This window comes from Ascaphus truei, chromosome 7 (assembly GCF_040206685.1).
Source record: "Ascaphus truei isolate aAscTru1 chromosome 7, aAscTru1.hap1, whole genome shotgun sequence".
Lineage (NCBI taxonomy): Eukaryota > Metazoa > Chordata > Amphibia > Anura > Ascaphidae > Ascaphus > Ascaphus truei.
This window is the reverse complement of record NC_134489.1, coordinates 98,611,097-98,635,192: the sequence shown is the minus strand read 5'-3', so window position 1 is coordinate 98,635,192 and position 24,096 is coordinate 98,611,097. Positions and strand designations below refer to the sequence as shown.

Sequence of the window (24,096 nt, the reverse complement as noted above, 5' to 3'; positions counted from 1 at the left end):
AATGATACCTTAAGAGGCAATTTTTTAAATAAAAGGAACAAAATGTACAAAAAACAGAAGCAGTTTGATTTTTTCCTACACTTCCATGCATCCTATGCCCGCCCTCATCTCTTGCTACCTCTCCCTGCACCTCGTACCCAGTGGCGGGGTTCCCATTAAGCCTGAGCGGCTCGGGCCCAGGGCGGCACTTTTTCGTTTTTCCCAGTATACAGAGGCCCTGCTCTGTTCCCCACTGAGTGACGGGGGAGAGCATGGGGTCTCTATAAAGGTCTCTTCTCCTTCACGCCGGCCTCCACCTTCTGTAGCATTGCAGCATCAAATGATGCTGCGACATCACATGGCGACGCGTTACCATGACAACGTGACGGCACGTGGCGGTGTGTTGTCATGGAAACGCGATTTCACATGACACCGCAGAAGGAGGAGGAGGCGGCAAAAAGGTAAGTGCAGCAAAATTTATATCCGCTACTGCCTGTCACCCTGCACCTCTTTCCCCTTTGAACCTCCCCCTCCAGGTCTTTCTCCCTCTCCCATTTACCTGCTGTCTCTATGACTATGTTCTTGGATACATTGCTGTAGGGTCCTTGTCCAGCTTTGGTCACGCAGGCGACACGGAACCTGACAGAGCCTGCCGGGAGTTCCGTCACGTTGAAATAGCAGTCCGTGATCCCAGTCTTAATCACCTGCCACTTGCCTTCCCCTGAGACGAGGTGATAGAAACAACGCATCGTAATGAGCAGCAGGGACTAAAGAGGGATTTCCACGTAGCAGGCAGAAATAAAAGTTTATTGATCCTTTTTAAAGTGAAAATGTTACTTGTGTCCCGTAAAAAATGTGGACATTTTTATTTTTTAACAAGTCCTGTGAAATGCGTGTTTCCAGATAATTAGTGCCCTGCGCCTGCTGCCTTGTTAATGATAGCATCCTAATTACATCCTATAAATTAGTGGGGATTGCCTAATTATCTCTGTCACTGTTACAGAGAGATCCAACGCAGTCTTTTGGATAAATAATAAAACAGTTTATGATTTTCCATGGTAGCTATTATAATTATGTAAAGTTTATCGCTCTAATATATAAGCCAGAATAAATCTTTACTGGTAGCAACCCTTTTAAAGAGGCAGCCCAAGCGGCACTTTAAAACATTTTTTTTTATATATGCCGCCTTTGATTACCTTTATTGAAAACGAATGACCTAAACTGCCAATCAATTAGTTCTCCCGTGATCGATCAGCAACATTCCCAGGGTTCACTAAATGGCTGCCTCTCAGTTTCAATCAATCCTTCCGTCAGTGTAACTCAGCAGCAACAATGTATTCTTATATTACTAAAGTAACATTATCTATTGTTACAGTTTGCAGCTCAAACTGCTGGGAATATTGGTAACAAATGATCACAAACAGGAAAGTGTTGCAAAGCTCTTGCACTGCTGGGGAGGTGGGCTAAACATGCCATATAGTACAATTCCAAAGTGCAGGGAAACGGTTTCAGGCGAGGAGAATCCTGTTTGTGTTGTGTTGTGTTTGTGTTGTGTTTGTGTTGGCTGCACAAACAGGATTCTCCTCGCCTAAACTTGCTATAGAAATCCAAAGATTATCGGTATATTAAAACTCATTAAAAATGGCATTAAGAGTTGAAAAAGGGTAGTATTATCTACGGAACTGATTTATTTAACAAGAACACACATGGGATATTGCTTGGACTGCTCCTCTAAATAAATATGTCGGATCAGAGCGGTGCTGTTGGCAGTTTCAAGGCGCACGCAGCTTATTAAATGATGTAATCGGTGATATGAGGTTTGTTTAATTTAATACAGGCATAGACCGAATAACCACTTATTCGCCTTTCCATATCTAACACAAGAAGCCAATAAGACAGAACCGCAGTCACGTTTCCACATGTTAATAAAGGTGTCCGGACTGCAGTCCACTTTACTGCCTCATACACCGTGTGTTTAGGGTTTAAAGCTGCAGACCAAGCAATATCCTGCATGTGTGGTTTTTTTTTTTTTAAATAAATCAGTTCTGTACTATGAGAAAATATTTGTAGCATATTTTGCTTGTTTAAAAAAAAACAACTCTGAATGACATTTCAAATGTATTATGTATTATAATGTAGCAAGCATTTTTTGTTTCTATAGGAACCATTTACAAAGTCACACCCCCTTTCTCTTCTGAAACAGGCTCTGGCACACCCCTTTTTGAGCCCTGCCCTCTCTCTAGCAGTGCACCAATTGTATCTAGTGACTGCCTGGTCACATGATCTTCCCCACAGAACTTTGCATCTTTGGCCCTCTTGCACTGACAGCCATTTAGTGAACCCCCGATCCGAATCTTCGCTGATCGATCACCGCAGAACGGATCGATCGGCAACTTAGCTAATTACTGATCATTGTGGGGATTGTATTGATGCAAATATTAAAGGGGTAAAAAAAAAATTTTAAAAATGAAAATGCCAGCTTGGACTGCATTCTCCATTTACCAGAGTCTGCTCCTGAACTCACCATTCAACTTGTGTTCCAGGGTGTACGTGCAGGGGGCGCAGCTCTCCAACACCTTCCAGAGAACCAGCACCGTGTTTTTATACTTCTGTGGGATCTCGGGAGTGCCGGGAGGTCCAGGGATTCCTATTGGGATGGAAGACAGAGAAGGGGGGAGAAGGACAGTTGCCATGGGAGTCAGAAGGGAATAGAAGACAAGAGCAGGGCCGCAGTGACAACTGGAGAACATGTGTGCTGGAGAAGAAGGGATGGAGGCGTTAAATGGTACTATAGTAGACATATTGTACTTGAAGTGGGCATGCCCCGTGTCATCTCTTTGTCCCCCTGTGTAAGTCCCTTTACCGCTAGTGCCTTTTACATAAGAAAATTAGATTGTAAGCTCCGCAGAGTAGACATGCAATGTGCCTGTAAACTTTTATACCAACTGACAAAGAAATATTAAAGGGGGAGCAAAGGGGGTAGGGAGCGAAGGCTTTGTACTGCTAAATGGAAAGAAGTGATTGGAGGAAAATTCCACGTTTTAAGGAGAGAAGGGGAGTGTGTGAGGGGGGAACCTGATGGGAAAGAGGATTGAGGTGGTAAGGAATAAGCAAAAGGGTTGGTGTATCTTGGTGGGTCTGTTAACCTGTAGAATACATACGTGCAACTGCAAACAGGCAGGTGCTGCTGGCACTGCCCAGTGCGTTGGCTGCCACGCATTCATAGAGCCCGGCCTCTCTCTGACCAGCCTTAGTGATGGTAAGCAGCTGCCGACCGTCTGGACACGACACTATATTGACTTGTTCTGGGTCTATGACCATCTTATCTGAGAAGAGAGACTGAGTCACAAACACAGACACGCAGAGCAGGTATATATGCACAAGCTACAGACACACAGCTATACAGGGCAGGTATATATAGACAAGCTACAGACACAGCTATACAGAGCAGGTATAATATATACACAAGCTACAGACACACAGCTATACAGAGCAGGTATAATATATACACAAGCTACAGACACACAGCTATACAGAGCAGGTATAATATATACACAAGCTACAGACACACAGCTATACAGAGCAGGTATAATATATACACAAGCTACAGACACACAGCTATACAGAGCAGGTATATACACACAAGCTACAGAGACGCAGCTATACAGAGCAGGTATAATATATACACAAGCTACAGACACACAGCTATACAGAGCAGGTATATACACACAAGCTACAGACACACAGCTATACAGAGCAGGTATATACACACAAGCTACAGACACGCAGCTATACAGAGCAGGTATAATATATACACAAGCTACAGACACACAGCTATAGAGAGTAGGTATATACACACAAGCTAAAGACACACAGCTATACAGAGCAGGTATATACACACAAGCTAAAGACACACAGCTATACAGAGCAGATATAATATATACACAAGCTACAGACACACAGCTATACAGAGAAGGTATATACACACAAGCTACAGACACACAGCTATACAGAGCAGGTATATACAGTATACACAAGCTACAGAGATGGACACAAACACAGACACACAGCTATAAAGTTATAAAGAAAAATATAACTGCACACAAACTGTGTAATAGAGGTGACTTTTAGTGTATACAATATTGTGATATTAAATAATTTTAGTCGTAACCATAAAAATGGCCTTAAAGGGTGCATCCAAAGATTTGTGAAATATATATATATTTTAAAAACTTTAGTTTTTAAACCTCATGTGTTGAGAAAGTCTGCTGCTCGTCACAGTTGATGGCTCGGCACCCTAAAGATCACATGAAAAGAAACAAGAGACAGCGCACGACCTCTCAGTGTATACACGTGTAATTATAATTAAACAATAATTGGTGGTATAATATGCACGTACAGAAAAAAAACAATTCGTTATTCAGGGCATGTTTTGGGTACATGTCACCGCTCAGATATCCAAACGATCCACTCCGTGAATATCATCTGCCCTTCTGGGCCCCCACGTCAATCTCCGCGGACGTTCCTGTTTCAGGCTGTCCAGGGCTCCAATGCAGGCACTCGGCGCTGGCATACGTCCACACGGTAGTAGCGTCACAGGTGTGGATATCAGGATACACGGCGGAGAACGGAACAAACTAACCCCAAACTGCTGCCTCTGGGATATAATCCCACGATGCATTCCACAGCTCCACGGCACTACAAGGCGATACGCTGATGTCACCGAGTTGCGCCGCACTAGGCGACCGACTGGCGCTGGCTCAGCAAAGTACCGCAAGCTAATCGGATAAGCTTACAGCAATATAAGGGGATTAATATGCCATATATCAATACTCCTACGCGTTTCATTGAACTAGTCAACTTCTTCAGCGATCCCACAGCAGTTTGGGGTTAGTTTGTTCCGTTCTCCGCCGTGTATCCTGATATTCACACCTGTGACGCTACTACCGTGTGGACGTATGCCAGCGCCGAGTGCCTGCATTGGAGCCCTGGACAGCCTGCAACAGGAACGTCCGCGGAGATTGACGTGGGGGACCAGAAGGGCAGATGATATTCACGGAGTGGATCGTTTGGATATCTGAGCGGTGACATGTACCCAAAACATGCCCTGCCTAACGAATTGATTTTTTCTGTACGTGCATATTATACCACCAATTAATGTTTAATTATAATTACACATTTATACAATATGAGAGGTTGTGCGTTGATCTTTTTTCTTTTCACACAGCTATACAGAGCAGGTATATATACACAAGCTACAGCCATGGACACAAACACAGACACACAGCAATTAAAAAACAACAGCTATACATTACACTATATATATATACTGTATATATATATATATATATATATATATATATAGTCAGTGTTCGACAAACCTATACATTTGCTCGCCCTGGGCGAGTGGATTTAACATCGTGGCGAGCTCCTATTGGCCCAAGCAGCACACGTTTGGTACTAGGTGGCGAGTAGATTTTTTTGTGTGGCGAGTAGATTTTTTGGTTATTTGTCGACCACTGTATATAGTATATATAGTGTAATGTATAGCTGTTGTTTTTTAATATATAATATATATATATACATATATAATTTCAACTCTCTCTCTCTCTCTCTCTCTCTCTCTCTCTCTCTCTCTCTCTCTCTCTCTCTCTCTCTCTCTCTCTCTCTCGATAGAAGGTCACTGGCACTTCTGTAGGTAATCAGTGGGCTGGTGCATGTCCCATAGAAATAATAAAAGCATACTGTACATTACCATGAAGCGGCAAAGAGGCGACAGCACTCTGATAGTTTAAAGCAGTATTATGTATTAAACATATAGCACAATGGAGATATGTGCTATATGTTTAAAACATAATACTGCTTTAAACTGTCTGAGTGCTGTCGCCTCTTTGCCGCTTCATGGTAATGTATGCTCATATATATATATATTTAATTATATACACGGGTTCAGGAAAAAAGGGACCTCTTTCATTTGATCATATTTTATATATTTCTCACTTAAATCCCCATGAAAATGCGCACAATTGTAGGACTGTTATGTAGATTAACACTATATAAGTAACACTAGGTAGACAATCAACTGATTTGATGCTAATGTATTACGTCCACAAGTACCAGACACACTGCGGGAGGTTCATGTTTATTAAACAGGAAATTGGTGTTTTTCCTTCGTAGCTTGCAAATGTGTTCAAATGTTGTAATCTAATCTGAAGCACTAAGATTACGATAAAATCTGAGTTAAAAGTGTGGTTCCAAGAGTGTGTTCAAAAGTCCTTTTCCTGCTAACACGCGCCCGAAGACGAGGACGCCGCTGGCAGTTGCATAATCGATAACGCTCTGATCCAGCTGCTCCCACCCCTGAACGATACATTGTTTTATGGATTAGTTTAGTCGTCCGAGCGACCGTCCTTTATCAGGAAACGTTTTGTCAGCGTTTTGGACCATAATTCCTGCTCTGTCTCAGGCACTTTATAACGCGCTTTTCTTCTTCGCTAAACACCATTTTGTAACTATGCGCTTCATGAGGTCATCACGCTGCCGCCAATTCCAAAGAATAATTATTAGATTATCAAATAACTCTTAATTGTAATAATCTACTGTGATACTGTAACAGACCTGTGATTACTCAAATTTTCAAGAAAATGTAGCGATTATCCTGCAAGATATGAGGAAAAATAAAAGGAGTCCCATTTTTTTCTGAAAAGAGCATATATACACACCATACACATTTTAAGTTGGTGAAAAGCAACTTGGGATATTCTTTATTGGCTATATATATATAATGGATTTGGGAAATAGCTGCACACCAAGTGCTAAGTATCCTACAGAGGGTGTCTGTGCTAGATAGAAAGAAAATATACAATTAACGAAAAGGCCAGAATGATCTAATTATCAGCACAAGACATAATATATACAAAACTAGAGGGTGTTTAATATATATCTCACCTGGGAGAAGGTCCGCAGCACTGACTGGGGTAAGGTATGACAAGTATAAATGTTTTACATCTAGCAAAACAGGTATAATATGGGCGACGTTTCAGACGTGAGGTCAGAGGAGCTTGAGAAAGGACCGGGGGTCTGAAACGTCGCCCATATTATACCTGTTTTGCTAGATGTAATAAATGTATACTTTTGATTCCTAAGGCCTGGTCCCCGCTGGCTACTGCAGCGCCCGCTGTGGCGGACGCTGCAGGAACGAGAGCCCTCCCCTCAATGGTGCCGGGCCTGCTGCGAGGGGGGGCCGCAGCGCTGTGGCGAGAGTTGCTCCTGCTCTCAATAGAATTGAGAGCAGGACTCGCGACGGAGCGCTAAGCCACGCCCCCCGGCGGTTCAGCCAATGAGGGCGAACCTGCCGGGTGACGTCATGGCCGCGCCCCCGTCACGCCCCCCCCCCCAGTCTCTCTTCCTGCAGCTCACTGCAGACCGGGGAATCGGCTGCACGCGCCGCCAGTCTCGCGGGCGCGTGTGCAGCGGAGGTACTGGGGCCTCAGCCTTACCCTTCGTCCTGTTTCTATAGATTATCCGGAGCTGGACGGTGATCTCAGCCCCACTGTATGCACCGTGTTAATAGCTAAGTTTTTTGTTCTACTTTCTTTATTGTCTACAAATTTTGAGTGCCCTGGACATCTGTATGTATATGTGTACATAGATATATGGAGAGAGAGAGAGATCAGTACCGTGTTAGCCGAGCTTTAATAATCAAAAATGAATAGACGATACTGTTCTGTGGCTAACGAAATGCTTTTATTTGTGCGAGCTTCCGAGATACACTGATCTCTTCCTTCGGCGATGGTACATTGAATTCTTATTCACATCAGTCACATTCCAAGAGACACTGTTTTTGAGTAAACCCCTTGCCTGCTTTATTCAACGTAACATCGCCGGAAGAAGAGATCAGTGTATCTCGAAAGCTCGCAAAAATAAAAAGCATTCTATTAGCCACAGAACGGTATCGTCTATTCATTTTATATAGATATATATATCAAAAAGGGACAGCACTCAGGATCTTTAAACAGAGCTAAATGTTATGTATTAATACATCGCTGTTCAATGATTCGTCCCTTGTAGAACCTTTGTATGTATGTATATCATTATTTATATAGCGCTCAGTGTACTCAGCGCTTTTCGAAGACATATATATCTTATACTATATTAGTGAAAGCACTGTATGTTTGCCTGCCTGGATGTCCGGTGTCCCTAGGGGAAATCTCATTGGTCCCTTGGCCTGCCCGCCCCCGCACACCTCTCATTGGCCTGAAGCGGAGTGACGGGCCAAAGGACACACAGGGACACACACACACACAGGGACACACACACACACAGGGACACACACACAGGGACACACACACAGGGACACACACACAGGGACACACACACAGGGACACACACACAGGGACACACACACAGGGACACACACACACACACACAGTGACAGACACACACACACACAGGGACACACACAGGGACACACACACACACACAGGGAAACACACACACACACACACACACACACACACACTGTTACATACATTAGCGGGGCTCACAGTTAGCAGCACCCGCGCGCACCTCCTCCTCTCCCCGTGTCTCCCGCGCTTTCACCCCGCCCCCCCCTCCCCCGGCGCAGCTACATTCAGCGGGGGACACACACACTATTATTACCCCTTCAGCGCCCCCCCCCCCCCACCCAGTGTTAGCGGCCGTGCGAGACCCCCCCTCTATATCTCCCACCTCTCCCCCCCCCCACACATATACATGCCCCCCCCTCCCCGGCGCTACAACTGACCCCTCCCCGGGCGGGGGAACAGCCAGTGGCCAGGCAGGCTGCCTCGCGGCGCCGAGTGTCCAAGATGGCGGCGCCCGGGACACAGCGGGGGAGCGGCCACAACACGCTGCCTCCCGCCTCAGATCCACGTGGGACCTGCCGGATGGGTGAGTGAGCGGCCTTCACCTCCCCTCCACCCCCCCTTCACCTCCCCTCCACCCCCCCTCCCCTCCAGTGTCAGTGTCTCCCCGATACCCCCCCCCCCCGGCGCCGCTACAGTCAGCGGGGGAGCGAGCGAGCGCCCGGGACACAGCGGGAGAGCGGCCACAACACGCTGCCTCCCGCCTCAGATCCACGTGGGACCTGCCGGACGGGTGAGTGAGCGGCCTTCACCTCCCCTCACCCCCCATCACCTCCCCTCACCCCCTTTCACCTCCCCTCACTCCACTTCTCCCTTCCACCCCCTTTTACCTCCACCCCCCCTTCACCTCCCCTCCACCCCCCCCTTCACCACCTCCCCTTCACCTCCCCTCCTTCACCTCCCTTCCACCCCCCCCCCTTCACCTCCCTTCCACCCCCCCCCTTCACCTCCCTTCCACTCCCCCCCTTCACCTCCCCTCCACCCCCCCCTCCACCCCCCCACCTTCACCTCCCCCCCCCCTCCACCCCCCCACCTTCACCTCCCCTCCACCCCCCCTTCACCTCCCCTCCACCTCCCCTTCCCACCGCCTCCCCCCCTTCCCACCGCCTCGCCCCCCCCCTTCTCACCGCCTCCCCCCCCTTCCCACCGCCTCCCCCCCCCCTTCCCACCGCCTCCCCTTCCCACCGCCTCCCCCCCCCCTTCCCACCGCCTCCCCTCCACCTTCCCACCGCCTCCCCCCCCTTCCCACCGCCCCCCCCCTTCCCACCGCCCCCCCCCCTTCCCACCGCCTCCCCCCCCCCTTCCCACCGCCTCCCCCCCCTTCCCACCGCCTCCCCCCCCCTTCCCACCGCCTCCCCCCCTTCCCACCGCCCCCCCCCCCCTTCCCACCGCCTCCACCCCCTTCCCACCGCCTCCCCCCCCCCTTCCCACCGCCTCCCCCTCCCCTTCCCACCGCCTCCCCCCCCCCTTCCCACCGCCTCCCCCCCCCTTCCCACTGCCTCCCCCCCCCCTTCCCACCGCCTCCCAGCCCCCCTTCCCACCGCCTCCCCCCACCCCTTCCCACCGCCTCCCCCCACCCCTTCCCACCGCCTCCCCCCCCCCTTCCCACCGCCTCCCCCCACCCCTTCCCACCGCCTCCCCCCCCCCCTTCCCACCGCCTCCCCCCCCCTTACCACCGCCTCCCCCCCCCCTTCCCACCGCCTCCCCCCCCCCTTCCCACCGCCTCCCCCCCTTCCCACCGCCTCCCCCCCTTCCCACCGCCTCCCTCCCCCCCTTCCCACCGCCTCCCTCCCCCCCTTCCCACCACCTCCCCCCCCTTCCCACCGCCTCCCCCCCCCTTCCCACCGCCTCCCACCACCTCCCCCCCCTTCCCACCACCTCCCACCCCCCTTCCCACCGCCTCCCACCCCCCGCCTTCCCACCTCCTCCCACCCCCCGCCTTCCCTCCGCCTCCCCTTCCCACCTCCTCCCCCTTCCCACCACCTCACCCCTCCCCCCCCCTTCCCACCACCTCCCCCCCTTCCCACCACCTCCCCCCCTTCCCACCACCTCCCCCCCTTCCCACCACCTCCCCCCTCCTCCCCCTTCCCACCACCTTCCCCCTCCTCCCCCTTCCCACCACCTTCCCCCTCCTCCCCCTTCCCACCACATCCCCCCTTCTCTCCCTTTCCACCACCTTCCCCCTCCTCCTTCCCACCACCTCCCCCCTTCCCACCACCTCCCCCCTCCTCCCCCTTCCCACCACCTCCCCCCTCCTCCCCCTTCCCACCACTTCTCCCCTCCCCCCCCCCGCTCCCCTTCCCCCCCCGCTCCCCTTCCCCACCCTCCACTCCCCTTAACCCCCCCTCCGCTCCCCTTTCCACCCCCCCCTCTGCTCCTCTTCCCCCCCCCCTCCACCTCTTTTTCCCCTTTCCCCTCCCACCCCCTCCCACACTTCCACCCCCTCCTCTAACCCTTCCCCCCCCTCCTCTAACCCTTCCCCCCCTCCTCTAACCCTTCCCCCCCCTCCTCTAACCCTTCCCCCCCCCCTCCTCTAACCCTTCCCCCCCCCTCCTCTAACCCTTCCCCCCTCCTCCACCCCTTGCCCCCCTCCTCCACCCCCTCCTCCCCTTCCCGCCGCCATTCGCCTTCATGCCCGCCTTACCGCCTCCCCACCCCCGCCTCTGCCTTTCACCCGCCCTTACTCCGGCCGCCTCTGCCTTTCACCCACCGCCTCACAGCCGCTGCACGCACTCAACAGACACCCGCCACACTCGACACATACCTGCCGCCACACACACCTGCTGCCTCCCGCCCCTACGCACCGACATCACTGACCCACCGCCTCACACCCTAGCAGGACCCCCACTCACAGACAGCACTCACAACCCACGCGCCAGCCGCCGCCTCACACCCTTGCAGGACCCCCACTCACAGACAGCACTCACAACCCACGCGCCACCCGCCGCCTCACACCCTAGCAGGACCCCCATTCACAGACAGCACTCACAACCCACGCACCACCCGCCGCTTCACACCCTAGCAGGACCCCCACTCGCACACAGCACTCACAACCCACGCGCCACGCGCCGCCTCACACCCTAGCAGGACACACGACTCAGATTTTTACATCACTTATGGCACCAAAATATACATTGTACTGTGGTGTGGTTACAATAAACCATTTTTATACAACATCGTATTACATTTTCTTCCATCTTTCTTTTCAATATTATTATCCAACCTTTACAACAAACAGTCACCTATTGTTCCACGATTTATAAATAATACTACCTATTACGCATTTACATCCCGGGCAACGCCGGGTCTCTCAGCTAGTATATATATATATATACATACATACATACATACACACATACACACATACAGACAGTGTATATATATATATATATATATATATATATATATATATATGTGTGTGCAATTGACCACATGATTCGCTCCGATTTCTTTGAGACTGTGAGCTCCTTGAGTAATTGGTACAAATTATACCAATATATGGTAATGTAATTTATCTTGTACTGTATGCTTTACTGTTATTGCCTTTCACAGCCTCATTATACTGCACTGTGAAATATGCTACGGCCTAATAAAGAAATGTTCATTAATAATGAACACTTACACCTCTGAATGTGCCCACCGCCCATGAAACCGATACAGCTGCTAAATAATTGAAGAAGCGACACACGTTTCACATGTTCCATCGCATGCTTGACTTCTACCAAGATACCTTTCTTCCACAGGATTTGGGGGGCAGGACTGCCAGCGGCGAGACAGGACAGGGACGCTGACTCCCCCTCTAATATCACCATATTCTTCAGCTTGATGTGGAAAACCGGTTGGAAATCTGGGGAGCAACCCCCCCAAAAAACAGAATTATACATAAACAATCACTGGGATGGGAGATACAATAGATTTGTTAAAAATAAAAAAAGGTTGCACATCTTTTTAGAAAGGAAAGGTATACAGGGATATAGCAAATAAGTAAACATGGGAAGGATGCTGATCCAGGGAATAATCCGATTGCCAATTCTTGGAGTCAGGAAGGAATTTATTTTTCCCCTTATGAGATATCATTGGATGATATGACACTGGGGTTTTTGTTTGCCTTCCTCTGGATCAATAAGTAAGTATAGATATAGGATAAAGTATCTGCTGTCTAAATTTAGCATAGGCAGAACTTGATGGACGTGCGTCTTTTTTTCAACCTCATCTACTATGTAACTATGTAACTATATAACTATGTAACCAATCATATAGACCTTCTAACCAAAAAGATGCAATGTGAGCAAGGTCTAGTACACAAGGGCCACCAACATGTCAGGTTTTAAGGCTATCCCTGCTTCAGCACAGGTTGCTCAATCAGATCTGATTGAGCCACCTGTGCAGAAACAGGGATAGCCTTAAAACCTGACCCTTGAGGACTGCAGTTGGCCACTCTGGTCTAGTCAAGTTATGTGAGCAACTTGGGTCATTTGTCAAAGTGTATACAGCTATAATGGTACTGTGCATGCGGAACAATATAATCAGCTGATAAGTAACTGGTGGGTCCTGTTTTAAAATCAAATTCTATGTTAACACTAGTTTTGCTATAGCCTAAAAATGAGGAACAGTACTGTAGGTTTGCAAATACAGCAGTGCATGTTATTCCGTACCACTGGTAACCATCACTTGAGTCAATGATTGAGGCGCAGAAGACAGAGGAGGACAGACAGGAGGCTGGGCAGTTATTCACCAGCAGGTATATCATATGTTTCAGTGTATTCAGTACTGTGTATATGATGCTGCGGCTGGTACCTTTTCTTTTATATTTATACAATGCTGGCAGTGTACTCAGCCTGGAAGTATTATAATCATTTCAATCTGGTTATGTCGATGTGTTTGGGGCACACCGACGATAAATAGCAAATGTTTCGTAAGCGCAACTTTCATCTCACACTTCCCGCTGCTGAACTTCAATTCCAACACCTCGCACAAACTGCCCCGGACACTGCGGTGCTCACACTCAGTCTATTTACAGTGATAATATACAGATTTGCACACTCACACATACAAAGCTTACTCACGTCTTGTTTTCACTCTGTGAAACAGAATGAATATCCACTTCTATGTCATTTTTATTATACTGTACTTATTTGAAAAATAGTGAAAGCCAAATTCTCCCCCAATTTGAACACAAACTTCAGATTAAAAAAATACTAAATACAAAAAAAATCTTTGGCTGTAACCATCTGAGTTTAACTCCGTCAGTGTCAGAAGGCTTGGCATAAAAAGGGTTGCTTATCGCAGGTGTTTAGAATTATAACGGAATCTCGAGTTTGCTTATATAAAAATATTGTGTTCTGTAATTCACTTCCCTTTATCTTAATGCCCCCCCACACCCCCACCCATAGCCCTCTTTTTCTCCCCTCTTTGCCTCTCATTCTTAACTTCAACTCCCTCCCTTATTCCCCAATTTCCCTCTTTTCTCCTCTATCCTCCTTCTGTTCTCCTCTCTCCCTCCCATCTCCCTGCTTCTGTTTCCCTCTCTCTCACTCCCATCTCCCTCTCTTTTCTCCTATTTCCTCCTTCTGTTTCCCTCTCTCTTTCCCCCTCGTTTCCTTCCCTCTCTCTCACTCCCATTTCCCTCTCTTTTCTCCTCTTCCCTCCTTCTGTTTCCCTCTCTTTTCTCCTGTTTCCCTCTCTCTCTCCTTTCTTTTCCTTCCCTCTCTCTCACTCCCATTTCCCTCTCTTTTCTCCTCTTCCCTCCTTCTGTTTCCCTCCCTCTCTCCCTCTCTTTTGTGACTCTCAGCTCCCTCCCCAGGGGTCACATTGAAGTCTTTGTCCTCACACTGGCTGCTGCTGCCTGGTAACAGTTGTGTTGTGCTGAGTGCAGCCACTCCCGGGCCGCAGTGTGTTACACACACACACAGACAGGGAGGTGCTGCAGTGTCCTGGTTACAGGGAGGAGGTGACACCGAGTCCCAGCTCTGTTTGTGCTGCTGCCCAGGTCCCTGCCCCCTCCCTCCTCTCCTCCTGTTACTAAGGACGCACCGGGCGGCTCCTGACTCATATAAATAGGAGGCTCCGGACAGAGGGGTCAGAACCGGACTCTGATCTCCGATCCCCTAACCCATCGGAACCAGGAGACAAACACAGCGGTAACATGGTGAGTGTGTGTCTGGGGGTCACTGCAGGTGTGTGCTGCATCTCTTCTGTGTGTGTATCTTGTGTCTCTTCTTCTCACACCTGCACACTAATCTCTAACACACACACACCTCTCTCTCACACATACACACTCATCTATCACACACACACACACGCGCACGCACGCACGCACGCACGCACGCACGCACACACACACACACACACACACACACACACCCCCCCCCCCCCCCCCTCTCTCATATAATTTCTTTCTCCTCTGTCTCTTGGTCTCACTCTCCCTGCCTCCCTTTTCTCTCTCACTCTCTTCATCACATGTACCTGTCTCCCTCTCTTTCTGTCTCTGTCTTTTCTATTCTGTAACCCCTTTTCCAATCTGTGCCTAAAAGGCATTTTTAGAAGCAGTTTCACTCCGGCTCTGCCAATCAGATCGGTTTGTCCAAAAAATCCTCCAAATCGCATTTTTTTTATTTTGACAAAACCGGCAATTCTCGTAGTTTGTTATGCAAACCGCTTCTAACAACTCGCATAAAAACGGAGAGGTTTTAGTAGCGGTTTGCATAACGGAGCTACAAAAATAGCGGTTATGGGCAAAAAATATGCACATTTGAGGCTTTTTTGGCAGAGCCACAGTGAAACTGCTTCAAAAAAAGCAGTTTGGACATGTAAGAAGAGCTTAAAGAATAGAAAAGTATGCCAATCCCATCGGAAAATATACTTTAGAAGCGGTTTATCACACTTCAGAGCTACTAGACTAATTCCATTGGTTCTTTCTCTTGTTCTCCTCCCTATAACCTGTCTCAGAGAGCAGCTGCAAAGGTTCAAACACCCCAATATGTCCAATGTGTCATGACATAGGGTTACCAGGTGTCCAGTATTGAACTGGATTGTTGTGTATTTGGACACTCTGTCCAGTAAAAGATTAGAGGTAATACTGGACATGTATGTGCCCGGTATTATCTCTCTGGACATAGTGACCTGACCGGCTTGGGGGGCCGCGGGATTTCCCCGAGCAGGGCTGTTGCTAGGGAACCTGATTAGCTGCTGCTGATAATGCAGCCAATCAGGAGTGTGTGTCAGGAGCCTGAGGGTGGGGCCAAGGAGAGGAGGAAACAGCATGGAGCAGAGGTGTGTGTCTCTTGAACGTGTGTCTCGAGCGTGTGTCTCTCTTGAATGTGTGTGTATGCGTCTCGAGCATGTCGCACTGTTCACCATTGTATCCAATATGTTTGGAGAAGCCTCCTGGCAACCCTAGTCATGCGCGGAATCTTATTCTGCATAAATACCGTACATGTAAAAGCAATTGGACACAATTGGACACAAAGAAAATAACATTATTCTTTCAATTTTTTAAAGGAAGTCAATTAACACAATTTGGACCAGTATGTGGGACTGAAACTTTAATACACTTGCCTCCGTCACTCTTTTCCATTACTCTTTTTATTACCCACTGTACACAATCTTTCCCCTCTTCCTTGAATCTACTCCAGTTCCTACACTTTTCCGAATCCCATCCATATCATTGGTTTCTCTCTCTTGTTCCTGTGTCTCACATCTTTCCCATGTTTTCCCCCACAGAGGGAGTGCATCTCAGTCCACGTGGGGCAGGCAGGAGTGCAGATTGGCAATGCATGCTGGGAGCTGTACTGCCTGGAGCATGGGATCCAGCCGGATGGGCAGATGCCCAGTGATAAAACCATCGGGGGAGGGGACGATTCCTTCAACACCTTCTTCAGTGAGACTGGGGCTGGGAAACACGTTCCCCGCGCTGTGTTTGTGGATCTGGAGCCCACTGTGATTGGTGAGTATAAGAAGAGTCATGCACTCTTATTGTTGAGTGTGAGAGATGTCATGCACACTGATTGGTGGGTGTGATAGAAAAGGGGCCTTGAAGTTACATGGTTCTGGGCGAGACATAGTACTGTACCATGACTTTCATTTTGGAATCCTTGCCTTTTTGTTTATCTTATGTGTCCCTCAGTTGGGTACCACTTCCTCACTCCTCTTGATGTGCGAAGGAGAAGCTGAGAAGAGTAGTGTCAGATTCTAACCCCTATTACTTGTGCCTTCCAGATGAGGTGCGGACAGGTACTTACAGGCAGCTCTTCCACCCCGAGCAACTCATCACAGGCAAGGAAGATGCCGCCAATAACTACGCTCGTGGTCATTACACCATCGGCAAGGAAATCATTGACCTGGTGCTGGACAGAACCCGGAAGCTGGTAAGTGCCCGACTCTATGTGATTTGTCCTACATACATAGTCACAGTAATCCAGTGACATCAGGAGAAAGGACATCTGATGGGCTGTAAACTTTATCCACTTTGTACTGATCATTCCTGTGACTGGCATTATGGGGCAGAACTGATTAAAGGTGATTGGTTTGATGTCCCTAATACAAGAACACCTGTTCCTATGTATACTAAATTGAGAATGCTATCAATAGGTGCAAGTTTAAATTGAATGGATAAGGCATGATATGCTTTATGCCACCAACAATGTAACCCTTTGTGACACAGGGCTGTAAGTTTCTTTCTCATTTATAAACTGCAATGGAAATTAACCCTGGCTTTTAGCATGGGGTTTTAACAGCAGGAAACATACATCAGTAAATAGATCAGAGGTTTGGGCCATCCCGATTAGCTTCACTCTCGATTAAATAGTAATGAACTTATTTGTTAGAGAGGTTTTGATTTGTTGCTATATTCCTAACTGACATTTTCTTGTCTCTCCACTTTCTTTCAGGCTGATCAGTGTACTGGGCTCCAGGGATTCCTCATCTTCCACAGCTTTGGAGGTGGCACTGGCTCAGGTTTCACCTCCCTGCTAATGGAACGTCTCTCTGTTGACTACGGCAAGAAGTCCAAGCTGGAATTCGCTATCTATCCAGCTCCACAGATCTCAACGGCTGTGGTTGAACCATACAACGCCATCCTTACCACCCACACCACTCTGGAGCACTCAGACTGCGCCTTCATGGTGGACAATGAGGCCATTTATGACATCTGCCGCAGGAACCTGGACATTGAGCGTCCAACCTACACCAATCTGAACCGCCTGATTGGCCAGATCGTGTCCTCTATCACAGCCTCCCTGAGATTTGATGGTGCTTTGAATGTGGACCTAACAGAGTTTCAGACCAACTTGGTGCCCTACCCCCGTATCCACTTCCCTCTGGCCACCTACGCCCCGGTTATCTCTGCAGAGAAAGCTTACCATGAGCAGCTCTCTGTGTCTGAAATAACCAACGCTTGCTTTGAGCCGGCTAACCAGATGGTGAAATGTGACCCCCGTCACGGTAAATACATGGCTTGCTGCCTGCTGTACCGTGGTGATGTGGTGCCCAAAGATGTCAATGCTGCTATTGCCACCATCAAGACCAAGCGCACCATCCAATTTGTTGACTGGTGCCCAACAGGTTTCAAGGTTGGCATCAACTACCAGCCTCCCACTGTGGTTCCAGGTGGGGACCTGGCCAAGGTGCAGCGTGCTGTGTGCATGCTGAGCAACACCACCGCCATCGCAGAGGCCTGGGCTCGCCTGGACCACAAGTTTGATCTAATGTATGCCAAGCGCGCCTTTGTGCATTGGTACGTGGGAGAGGGGATGGAGGAAGGAGAATTCTCTGAGGCCCGTGAAGACATGGCTGCCCTGGAGAAGGATTATGAAGAAGTCGGCACTGACAGCGTGGAAGGGGAGGGAGAGGGAGAGGAGGGAGAAGAGTATTAAAGAATTGCATAAGCTGGAAATAAATTCCATCGTTGGCTTAGAGATATATATTCAATAAATATTTAATTGCTTTCTGTGCTTGTTTTTTGTCAATTATAATAACCACATCAATAATAGAAATCTCCTAAAAAATAACCTGTACTTTTATCATTGACAGAGAGATGTACAGTATATGAAAATAGATGCACAGCTGAATTAAACTTGCAGTACCGCACCCTTCTTTCCTCCACAGATCCCAGTTCACACCTTCTGACATGTGCATTATTAGTAACTAGAAAACTTAAACCCATTCAAGAATCCTCTTAGGACCAAAGTGAACTCATTCCAGTGACATGCTTATGGAGTCTCATCTGGGTAATTGAAACCCCTTTTCACCTAAATTTGACATGCATATTTTTAATGTATTATTTAAAGCTACAGGAGGGGGTTGATTTCCTCGTACTGCTCCCTTGTATGTGATGTCCCTACGTCACTTTGTTCTGGAGATGCTTGTACATACAGTCTCCCCTTATCTTTAATGGCTCACTGATAAGGACTGCATGGGATTAATACAATGAAGTGACACTGCTTTAATAGCACCACTGATTAGCCCTCACAGTACAGAGAACTCAAAGACACACTGATCTTTTCCGGCACTTACACGTTTTATAGTCCCAATATTAGTGTCCTTTGTATACTTTTAGACTTCTATATAAATCTCTATGTGTAGGCGTTTTAGCTGCCCCCAAAACACATACTGCTTCAGTAAAAAGAATCACAACCTGCAAAACATCTAATCTCAGGAATAAAAAAAAATAAATCTATCTCTGAACGTTCTAACATAAATCATTTAGGGAATTGGAAGGAAACAATGGGTTTTCTGCCTCATTATTAAATACATGTAATGTCATTTGTAAAAAAGTTAAATTTAAATATAGTTCTTAATAATAATATTTTTCAATAACAGGGTTCTTTCCCAAATAAATTTGACCTTTAGCCATGACGTTATAGGGAAAGTTTAGAGCTTAATTTTATTAATACAAGACGCAAATCCTTCATCTCCCACCCCCACCCACCATGTGATGTGAGATACCCCACAGGATGGAACATCTCCTACCTGACTCGTTGCGGATGTACTGCCTGCCGACTATGCTGCCGTCCTCATGCATCAGACTGGCTGGAATACTGGACTGAGGGATCACTTTCTCCTTCTTCCCACGTGACAGACCCCAGCGGTCCCACCGGGAACGTCCATCCCCTGTGTCTGTAAAGGCAGCAAGCAAGATTATTCTCGGAATGGGAAGGTACCCTCAGTTTAATTTGGGGTAGTTTATCCATGGTACAGTATCCCAGTAGAGCTTTGGATAGTTACCAGGAATCCTATAGGTTTGTAGAATAAGGAATACAAAAGATCAAGTAATGTGCAACCGTTGTGGCACTGAAGGGGTTACCTTGTAGTGTTTTATCCCTGTGCCCTTTTTAAACATTGGCATTAAAATATTAAATGAATGCGATTTCCAAATTTTTCCTGCAAAAGGAAGCAATTTTGTCTTGTGGTGTCATTTATAACGAAAAGAGAGACTGAAATGTCCTTATAGCCATTACTATTCCCTTATGGTTCATCTTTGTGGCAAACCTTCCTTCCAATAAAGATGGGCTGTGAATAATATGTATAAACTACACAGAACATTCCCTTCAAAGTCTCTTTCCCCTGGCCGCAATTAGTAATAATTAATTTATGTTGTAATATTACATTTGTTCACGTTTCAAGCAAAATTCCACCAACTCACCTTTAACCACCATTTCGGATTTGATGCTAAGCCCAGACTGGATGGACTCTGTGGACGGTGCTGATCCAGCCTGGGAGGCAAGCTGATTCTGGGGTATCCCTATCTTTCGCATGTTCTCCCCTTCTGAGTTGGACCTCCTGAGCAGTGACATCAGAGGAGTCCTTTTTTCTGGTCTCTCCTCCTTCCTTTCTACCCTCTCTGTCTCTCTCCTGTCTTCTGACTGACTCCTCAGCCTCATGGAGAAACGGTCCATGGTGCTACCAATCTTCTTCTTTATGGCCAGCACAGGGGAGTCGCTAGGCTTCTTCTGCTCCTTGACAGAGGTGTCAGTAATCACTTCTATGGATCCTGTCTCTGATTGTAAGCTATCCGTGTCCTTCCTCTCCTTGGAGCTTCCACGTCCTAGAGTCCAGGAGAGGCGACGACCCCGCAAGCTTGACCCCTCCCCCTCTTCCGCTGATCTCTCCTTCCGCTCGGTTGATGGAGTCCTCTTGAACCGTAGAGAGAGTCTTCTCATGAAGCCTGAATCCCTCTCGGCCTCTGGCAGGTCCTGCACAGATCTACTCCTATCCTCTATCCCGAGAGCCTGGGGCACAAGAAACTCAAGTGGAACCCCCACAGGACTGGGTCGGTACATGTCTTCTTCCCGTGATGCGTGGGCAGCCGCTAAATTCTTCTCCTCTGACCGAGACTTGGTTAGAAGCTTCAGACCTCGGGTAAGAGAAGACTCACGGTTCCGCTTAAACTTGGCTTCAAAGACTTCTTCTGAGTCGATGTTGCTAATAAATGGGACATTCTCTGTGCTCGAGGTCTTCTCAAGAGTGGACATAACAGGGGACTCTGCTGCCTCTTCCTTCTGGATCACGTGTGAAGCCACCTTGGCAGTAGTAGTAGAATGAGGCTTCCGCTTTTCTGCAGAGAGTAAAGACATTTCCTGGGGACTGGGCTTAGCTGCTGAGGTGCCTTTTGGACCTTTTAAGGATTCCTCTGGCTCCTGAGAGCCCTCAGGTGATGTTGAGATCTGGAGAGTCTGCAACATATCAGCATAGGGTGATCGTCTGGCTGTCGTGATGGCTTGTGATTGTTGGGACCCGGGCACAGATGGGGGTTCTCTAACTGGCATCAGTTGAGGTGAAGGGATCTTCACTGGTACTGCTGGGGGCTCTCTAACATGCACCGGCAGGGTTGAACGAACAATAACTGGCACCTGCAGGGGTGGTGGAACAATCATCGGCACTGGCGACGGCTTCTTTAGCTGCACGGGCAAAGGTGATGTGACAATAACTGGCTTTGGTAAGGGCTCCTTAATCTGAACTGGCAGGGCCAATGAGTGCTTTTCTGGTGTGGGTTCCTTAGTCTGCTTTGGTTTAGGTAAAGGATGTTTCACTGCTGTTGTTGGAGGCTCCTTTGTCAGCTTTGGAGGGGGTGAAGGTTCCTTTGTTGGCTTTGGCAGGGGCTCTTTAGTCAGAAATGGTAAAGGTGAAGGCTGTTTTGGGGGTGTCTCCTCTACTGGAACAGCAGCTACTTTGGACAATGTCTTGTCAGCTCGAGGTGGCTTTTCAGGTGCTAGAGCTAGCTGGATACCAGGTATTTCCTTCTTGGGTACTGCATCCTTCATCACTGTATTCACTTTTAGAAGCCCAATGTCCAAGATTTTCTCCTTACAGATTTTCTCTTTTTCAGATTTCGGAGGAGAGGATGCAGTGTCTTTCTCAGTTTCTTTAACATTTTGAGCTCCAGGCTCCCCAGTGCTGAACTTTGGTTGGCTCAGATCAGGTGTCAGTGGTTTGGGAGAACTCTCTCGAGGGGTTACAGGACGAGATTCCAACTGTGACTGGTCAGTCAGGGCCGATAGAGAGGGAGACTCTTTTAGACGCTGTGCCTCCACCTGAGCAAGAGGGATTTCCAGTGGTGCTCCTGACCTACGATGCAGGACAAGTGGCTCTGTGTCACTATGTGAAAAGGAGCTGGTTTTTCTCAGGACCCTTTCCCCTGTCGCCTCTCGTCCTGGAGCTGCCTCGCTTGATGCAGCCCTGGTCAACTTGATTGCAGGGATAGGCTTTGGTGAGGAAGTCATCTGCTCGGATCGCTGGGCACGCATAGACTGCTGCTCTGCTCGCTTCTTGTCAACAGAAAGGGTTTCCATCAAGGGGCCTCTAAGCCCACTGAGCTTACCATCCGCTGAACCTCCTCTCAATAGCCTCTGCCGCATCAACTCCAGGCGCTGGGCATACTCCTCATCTGCTGACCCCAACTTCCGACGCTGTGAGCTCCGATCTTCCAGCCTAGCCGGGCTCCGGCTTCGGGTAGGAAGCTCCATTGAGGCTGCTTTGGTCATGCCTCTGTCCAATCGATCCCTTCCTTCTCCATCCTCTGGGGACAGATTGAGCAATAGGGCACTGTCTGCAGAGCTTCCTCTTCTGAACTCTCCCCTGCGTGGGGTTGCTAGTTCATCAACAGGGGCTTCTGGAGCTTCCAAGCTGGATCCTTTTTTAAGAGGCTTCCGCGGATGTTCCTGCTTTCTCTGGGTTTCTGAGATCTCCTCGTCAGAGGAAGAATTACTTTCGACTTCACTTGACCTCTTCCTTGTAAGGGATCCCCTTGGGCGTCTGGATGATACTTCTGCTGCCTCTCTACGTTGGGTTTCCGGTTCTGTGATAGCGCAGACTGGTTCCATAGACTCCTCGCCCTCCTCCTGGAATCCAGGGACGATTGCATCTTCTTGGGATTGAGAGGGCAGCTCGTCATCTGTGGGGATCTCATTAAGGGACATGCGAGAGCTGGAGAACTGGACTTGAAGGGGCATTGGGACAAATGGCAGCTCCTCAAGGTCATCTGAATCTGAAGAGGATGACAAGCCCGAGGATTCCTTGGGGTGCTTGGGGATTGCGATAGACAAGTGGTTACTGGTGTCCTGCAGAAGCTCTGGGATGGACCTCATCACCATGTTGGACTTGTAATTGATAAGTGAGCGCTGTGTGAGCAAAGGTAAATGATTACATGTTTTGTCAATGTTCCTCTAGCTCTAGTTTATCCACCTGTATTCTATGGAACCATGGGGTTCCTTGGGATGTTACTAAAGGTTCCCTGAGGAAAAATTGGTACTGGTGGAAATGTTACTCTAATCATTTTAGCTTTTTCTATATGATTTAACTAAATTATTAAAAAAGTTATTACAGGCTATACTGAAATGATATAAATTATGAAATAGAAAAAGATACAGTCCATACTATTTATCTATATAGGTTAAGTGGACTGGGGTTCCACTGAGTCCCAATATAGTCTTAAAGGGTTCTGCAGTTCCTGTCACGTTATGAACTATTTTTATTTGAAACACACAAATAGCCGAATTCTACAGGGTTACAAAGTTACAATTACTTACCTGCCATTTGCGGCGAGACTGGAACAGTTTCATGGGGTCTGTGCTAATACTTTTCCCTTTCGCTAAAGTCTGAAACAAAACATTTTAAATAATGTATGAGAAAAAGGGAGTGCCAACGAGTGAGTGTGCAGTATGTGTGTAAATCACTGTATATGTCCGCGCTATATTTGCATGTGGCAAAGTATATAAATATGAAGTGCCGGCCTTAAGGCAAAGTGATCTCCTTGGGCTCCGCGCCTCCGGGGGCCCCGCGCCCCCTCCTCCTGTCGATGCCGAAATCCAACTTCCACCCGACTGGACGGGGAGCTGGGGGAGGGAGACTGAGGCCCCCGGACTGGCAGGATCGCTTCTCACCTCACCCCTGAGAAGGAGCGGCTCAGTGAGTAACGACACAGACTCTGGCACTGAGTGTGCAGCAGGGGAGCCTGGTTCAATTCCCGGTGTCGGCTCCTTGTGACCTTGGGCAAGTCACTTTATCTCCCTGTGCCTCAGGTGCCAAAAACATAGATTGTAAGCTCTACGGGGCGGGGACCTGTGCCTGCAAAATGTCTCTGTAAAGTGCTTCGTATAACTAGCAGCGCTATACAAAAACATGCTATTATTATTATATTATTATTAAGGAGGGGGAAGAAGAGAGAGAGATAGATCTGTTTTTTTTAATTGAGAGGGAGGGTCTTACCTTCTCCGGA

At 48.2% G+C, this 24,096-nt stretch overlaps 2 protein-coding genes across 6 annotated transcripts in view; one reads left to right on the top strand and one right to left on the bottom strand.

Moving 5' to 3' along the window:
• Positions 1-24,096, bottom strand: part of SPEG (striated muscle enriched protein kinase) — a 168,235-nt gene that overhangs the window by 6,538 nt on the left and 137,601 nt on the right. For all 5 annotated transcript variants that reach the window (XM_075609604.1, XM_075609606.1, XM_075609605.1 and 2 more), the window contains 7 exons: positions 23,408-23,476; positions 20,026-22,999; positions 19,353-19,499; positions 12,115-12,231; positions 3,141-3,305; positions 2,504-2,626; positions 539-700 (listed from right to left, as the gene is read on the bottom strand). In XM_075609604.1, coding sequence (XP_075465719.1) covers positions 539-700; positions 2,504-2,626; positions 3,141-3,305; positions 12,115-12,231; positions 19,353-19,499; positions 20,026-22,999; positions 23,408-23,476 — 3,757 coding nt within the window. The remainder of the gene's footprint in view (positions 1-538; positions 701-2,503; positions 2,627-3,140; positions 3,306-12,114; positions 12,232-19,352; positions 19,500-20,025; positions 23,000-23,407; positions 23,477-24,096) is intronic.
• On the top strand, positions 14,219-18,271 carry LOC142499762 (tubulin alpha-1A chain-like). The gene is made up of 4 exons (XM_075609612.1): positions 14,219-14,532; positions 16,107-16,329; positions 16,602-16,750; positions 17,273-18,271. Exons 1-4 carry the CDS (start codon positions 14,530-14,532, stop codon positions 18,254-18,256), a joined length of 1,359 nt encoding a protein of 452 aa, XP_075465727.1. The 5' UTR covers positions 14,219-14,529; the 3' UTR covers positions 18,257-18,271.

Excerpts from the sequence above, each read along its gene's own strand:
- LOC142499762 (XM_075609612.1), top strand. Across the intron at positions 16,330-16,601 it reads TCTGGAGCCCACTGTGATTG|ATGAGGTGCGGACAGGTACT; the intron begins GTGAGTATAAGA and ends TGTGCCTTCCAG. Across the intron at positions 16,751-17,272 it reads TGGACAGAACCCGGAAGCTG|GCTGATCAGTGTACTGGGCT; the intron begins GTAAGTGCCCGA and ends ACTTTCTTTCAG.